General features: G+C 47.4%; 1 protein-coding gene across 1 annotated transcript; it reads left to right on the forward strand.

Annotated features, from left to right (window-relative positions):
- Positions 1-4065: 4065 nt before the first annotated feature.
- On the forward strand, positions 4066-5239 carry LOC119271436. The gene is made up of 2 exons (XM_037553269.1): positions 4066-4197; positions 4292-5239. Exon 2 carries the CDS (start codon positions 4430-4432, stop codon positions 4991-4993), a length of 564 nt encoding a protein of 187 aa, XP_037409166.1. The 5' UTR covers positions 4066-4197; positions 4292-4429; the 3' UTR covers positions 4994-5239.
- Positions 5240-5853: the final 614 nt, after the last annotated feature.

The raw sequence follows: 5853 nt of genomic DNA on the forward strand, positions 1-5853 counted from the left end.
GCGCCCCACCCCGCGCCCCTCACCACCGCCGCCGCCGCCCCGCGCCCAACGCCGCCGCCCTTGTGCATCGCCGCAGCCGCCCAACGCCGCCGTTCACAGGAGCCCCTCGCCGGAACCTCGCCGAGGTAGCCGCGCCGCGTCTCTCCTTTTCCCTCGGTTCGGTTTTTCTTATAAACCGTTCCGATTCTTTTCTTCTCTTCCGATTCGTTTTCCGTTCCGGTTTTCTTTCGTTCTTTGTTTCAGTTTTCTTTTCCGAAAACTCTAGATCGGTTTTCGTTCTTCTTTCGGACCGTTCGTCTCAACGAACGTGATCACCGATTATTCCCGGTTAACGACGCCCGTTCGTTTAACCGTTCGTCTCTTTATTTTCGTCGGATTTATTCCGCGATCGTGATCTCAGATCCGATCTTCGTTCTAGTCTTTCTTCTCGCTCGTTTATCGGAATCAGGTGTTTCAAGCGCCTGGAGTTTCGTTCCGAAACCGCCGTTCCGTCTAATCAACTTGAACAAGTTTTGCCCCGGTAAAATTTGACCTAGTTTCAACCTGCTAGAACCGAGTTGTTTTCTTCCGCCGTTTGTTTTCCGTTTCTTTGTTCGGTTCGTTCTTTCTTTGCAACCAGAGTTCTTAAGTTGAACTTTTTGGTTCGTTCTCTTGTTCGAGTTTTATCTGTGCATTAGATGAGTACTTATTGTATGCTTGTTGCTTGTCTGCGATAGATCACCCGGATTGCGCCGCTTGTTACTTCGAAACCCTAGGTCTCGCGGGTCATCAGCAGGGCAAGTAACACTTTGATCATACCTTTTCTGCAACCCATGTTTTATTGCATTAGATCAATCCTCTCACATTGCATGATTAGGATCTAATTAAACTGTGGGATGGGAAGTAGATAAGGTAGTACCTATTACCTGTATTATTATGAAACCTTTGGGAGCTACTTCTACGTTTGCTTATTATGCCATGCTATGCTAGTAGACGTGGATTTGGTGAGTGATATCCATGACAGATGTGAGTTGATAATTTTAATGGTTTATCTAAGGTGGCAACTTAAACACACATCTGGGTGGATTGAGGCACCTGATGTCTATCAGGACTTGCCTGTTTTATTTTGGACCGCCACCCAGGCTCAAAGGGATCATAAGATCTTTCATGCTAGAAACTTCCGTGTGCAGCCACAAGCCATTATGGGCTCTGGCATAGCTGACTAAGTCGTGCGAACTCTTACGGGTAGACTAGCAGATGTAGGGGAAGTAGGTGTACCGGTCTACCCACATGTAAGGTGCTAGCGCTTCTGAAAGACTGTGTCTCGGTCATCCGTCTTCTCAAACACCATGTAGTTCGAGAAACCAAACGGAGGCGATCGAGTCTTGTGGGGAAAAGTGCGCAAACCTCTGCAGAGTGTACAAACTAATCATGATTAGCCGTGTCCCCGGTTATGGACAACTTGAGTATCTAGTACTTGAATATCATGTGAATCTCAACATGTTACTTCTAATTAATGTTGCTGGGTTTTAATTATTTTAATTGAGATTGAGAATGCTGTCAACCATTCTCAATGTTTCACAACCACCATGATAGTTAAATAAATTTATTCCTTTGCAGTAGGGAAAAATTGGCTTTACGCAAAACTGTAACCATAGAGCTTTCCACCAGCCATATATACATATAGTATAGCTGTTTCATTCCATTACTCTCTATGTGTTACATTGCCAGCATATTCCATGTGCTGACCCATTTTCGGGCTGCAACTTCTCATGTTGCAGACTTTTCAAACAACGAGTAAGGTGCTTTTAGGTCGTGGCCCTATACTCAGTGATGCCGTTGGAGTTGATGGACCCATTTATCTTCCGAGTCTTCCGCTGTTTTCGACACTAGATGGCCTTAAGCCATACTTATTGTAATAAGTTCTCTTTGAGACAACGATGTAATAAGTGTGTGATTTCCACTCTGCTATAAATCCTTCGATGTACTGTGTGGTGTCAGCATTACTGATCCAGGGATGACACCTGAGCACAGAGCACTTGATCCATTCGGGTCGGGTCGCTACAAGAGCCTATGGCTGAAGCATAGGGAACATCTTTCATTTTCTCTCTATCTTCTGCAGTGGTCGGGAATTGAGTCTTACTCAACTTAACACCTTGTAACACAGGCAAGAACCCTTTCTTCGCTTGATCCATTTTGAACTTCTTCAAAACTTTGTCAAGGTATGTGCTTTGTGAAAGTCCAATTAAGTGTCTCGATCTATCTCTATAGATCGTGATGCCCAATATATAAGCAGCTTCACCAAGGTATTTCATTGAAAAACTCCTATTCAAATGTCCTTTTATGCTATCTAGAAATTCTATATCATTTCCAATCAACAATCTGTCATCCACATATAATATCAGAAATGCTACAGAGCTCCCACTCACTTTCTTGTAAATACAAGCTTCTCCAAAAGTCTGTATAAAACCATATGCTTTGATCACATTATCAAAACGTTTATTCCAACTCCGAGAGGCTTTCACCAGTCCATAAATGGATCGCTGGAGCTTGCACACTTTGTTAGCTCCCTTTGGATCGACAAAACCTTCCGGTTGCATCATATACAACTCTTCTTCCAGAAATCCATTCAGGAATGCAGTTTTGACATCCATTTGCCAAATTTCATAATCATAAAATGCAGCAATTGCTAACATGGTTCAGACAGACTTAAGCATCGCTACGGGTGAGAAAGTCTCATCGTAGTCAATCCCTTGAACTTGTCGAAAACCTTTTGCAACAAGTCGAGCTTTATAGAGAGTAACATTACCATCAGCATCAATCTTCTTCTTGAAGATCCATTTATTCTCGATGGCTTGCCGATCAACAGGCAAGTCAACCAAAGTCCACACTTTGTTCTCATACATGGATCCCATCTCAGATTTCATGGCCTCAAGCCATTTTGCGGAATCTGGGCTCACCATCGCTTCTTCATAGTTCGTAGGTTTGTCATGGTCTAGTAACATAACCTCTAGAACAGGATTACCGTACCACTCTGGTGCGGATCTCACTCTGATTGATCTACGAGGTTCAGTAGCTACTTGATCTGAAGTTTCATGATCATTATCATTAACTTCCTCACTAATTGGTGTAGGTGTCACATGAACCGGTTTCTATGATGAACTACTTTCCAATAAGGGAGCAGGTACAGTTATCTCATCAAGTTCTACTTTCCTCCCACTCACTTCTTTCGAGAGAAACTCCTTCTCTAGAAAGGATCCAAATTTAGCAACAAATGTTTTACCTTCAGATCTGTGATAGAAGGTGTACCCAATAGTTTCCTTCGGGTATCCTATTGTAACGCCCCGAGACCGATGTGCCAGGTGTCTTCCAGTTATTCCCTGTTGTTGCCTTGTCATTTGCTTGCGTGTTGAATATTATCATGTCATCATGTGCATTGCATCTTCATGTTTTCAAAACTTGCATCCATCCCGGTCTCCTCGTTTCGTCCGTTGCCCATTCTGAGCCCAGACACACTTGCACGCGCCCGCGGCATGTCCGATTTATTATTTTATAAGTGGCCGGAAAATGTTCTCGGAATGAGTTGAAAGTTGACGTGTGGTCTTATTATAGTGTAGATAGACCGCCTGTCAAGTTTCATCGCATTCGGAGTTCGTTTGATAGCCCAACCGTTAAATTATAGCGGCAATATAGCCGGTCTTTTCGTCGGACGTTTTCGGTCTCTGGAAACAGTCGCCGGGCCTCCCTCTCTTCTCTTCTCTCAGCTCGAGACCGTCTACACAGCCCACCTAGTCCATCCTCCTTCCCCTCTTCGCTTCCGGAGTTGTCCGATGCTATCGCACGGTCCGAAACCTTCCTCGCGCACGCGTCCGAAAAGCTGTCCCGGACTCGACCCGGGCAATCGCCACCGTTGTGTCCGGATCATCCCCAAACATGTACAAAACATCTCCGTTTTGTTAATTGGGCTCCCTAACCATTTTATTCGCGACCGTCCGATTACTATCGTAGGATGAGGTAGTCCCTAACCTAATCCACCTGATGTATACATATTGTCCAACCCTAAAATCAAGGAGAGTCGTCCCATCTTTCCCCCTCGCGCCGCCACTTTCCAAATCCTCCTCGTTTTCCTCTCCTGCCAGCTCCACCTTGCTTTCAGCGCCGCCCAACCAGATCGCAACCTCCGACCTCCCTCGTCGGCGCGCCAAGCCCCGATGACCAGTAGGTCCCCAACGCTGCCCTCCTTCCCTGCCTCCTCTGTTTTCCACTCTTGATCCCGCTCTCTCACGTCCGTGTCTCTCCCCTCCATGGACAGGTACTGCCAAGCAGCGGATTGCCGCTGGAAACGGGCTCCTCGTGCCGATCCCTTCCGCCGGCCTCCACCCCCTCATCTGCCTCCAGCCGTCCCCGTCGCCAAGCGCCGCCGACGACCTCCATCTTCCTGCATCGCGCCATGTCCCGCGCCCCTGCTTCCTCCCTTCGAGCACGAGGCCCAGCGCTCAAGCCGCCGTGCTGCATCTCCGGGAACGAGCTCGACGCCGTCCTCTGCGTTGCCTGCTTGAACCCCGCGCTCGTCTTCTCGCCCGGACGGACGCCTCGTCGGACTCCTCCCGCGCCAAGCCTCGCGCCGTCGACCAGCAGGAACGAGCCCGGCCGCCGAGCTCAAGCCGCCTCGCCGTTCTTGGCCTTCACACGCCTCACTGGACGCTATTGCCATGCCGCCGTGCTCTCGATTCGAGCAGCCGGAGCCCGCCGTCCAGATCCGCTCCATGCTGCTGTTCTTGACCTTCTCCGCCGCCCGCTGATCTCCTGCCTCTGCATCGCGTCGCCGCCATTGCACGTCGTCTGCATCGCCGGCCTCCCCTGCTTCCTGCATCGAGCAGGAGAGGAGCGAACGCAGTCAGCGCCGCCGCTCTGGACTTCGCGCTCGCCCGCTCGTCCCGCGTTGACCGCAGCCACAACGTGCGCGGGCCTCCTCTTGCAGCGCCTCAAGGCCCAGCCACCGGCCCGCTGCTAGTTTTCCCCTGCAGGCCTCCCTCTCCGTCTAAACCGGGCCAGGCCCATGGTGAGCGCCCCAGCGCCCAACAGTTTCGGCCCGTGCCTTGTTTTTTTGCCAGATCTGCGTTTTAGCTTTTTCCCAAATTTTGCCAGATTTGCAGAATAGTCCCTAGAGTTCATGCATTTAATATCTCACAAACCGTGCATCGGATTAAAATAAGTTATATATGAAACTTGCTTAGAATTTTGTGTAGATTAATAATTTGCAACTTTCATCTATGTTTAAAATGCTGTTTGTTTGAATTTGCTTAAATAACTTGCTAAAATGATTTATTTCATAACTAAATAACCGTAGCTCGGAATTTAATAAACTTTATATGTAAATGGGGTAGAAAAATGCCTAGTTTAACATGGTGGCATCACTTTACATGTTTAACAACTATAAAATTTGGTTTAGGGCAGAACAACACCAAACCTAATATATGCATATGGGGATTTACCGGAATTGTTGTTCGTTGCTTCCGGCCTCATTTAAACTTGCCTAGATAGATAGTTGCATTATGCTTCACCTCTTGACATGTTTTAACAACATTTAATATTGTTGGGTACATAAACGAGATTGAACTAAATAACTTGAATGTGGTGTTTCGTCAATATGCAACGGAGTTGCATATTGAGCTCCACTTAATTTGTAGGATTGTTTGTGCACTTTGCCATGCCATGCATATTTAAACTGGACATGCATCATACTCGGTTGTGCATCATGCCATGTTGATGTGTTGGTTGTTTGCTTCTTTCCGGTGTTGCTTCTTCGGGTTGGTTCCGAGAACGTCGCGTTTATGAGGACCCGTTCGACTACGTCCGTTTGCCTTCTTCATG

This window comes from Triticum dicoccoides, chromosome 3A, assembly GCF_002162155.2.
Source record: "Triticum dicoccoides isolate Atlit2015 ecotype Zavitan chromosome 3A, WEW_v2.0, whole genome shotgun sequence".
NCBI classification, from domain to species: domain Eukaryota; kingdom Viridiplantae; phylum Streptophyta; class Magnoliopsida; order Poales; family Poaceae; genus Triticum; species Triticum dicoccoides.

What these genes read in the sequence shown, in the direction of transcription:
- LOC119271436 (XM_037553269.1), top strand. Translation starts at nt 4,430, where the DNA reads ATGTCCCGCGCCCCTGCTTCCTCCCTTCGAGCACGAGGCCCAGCGCTC.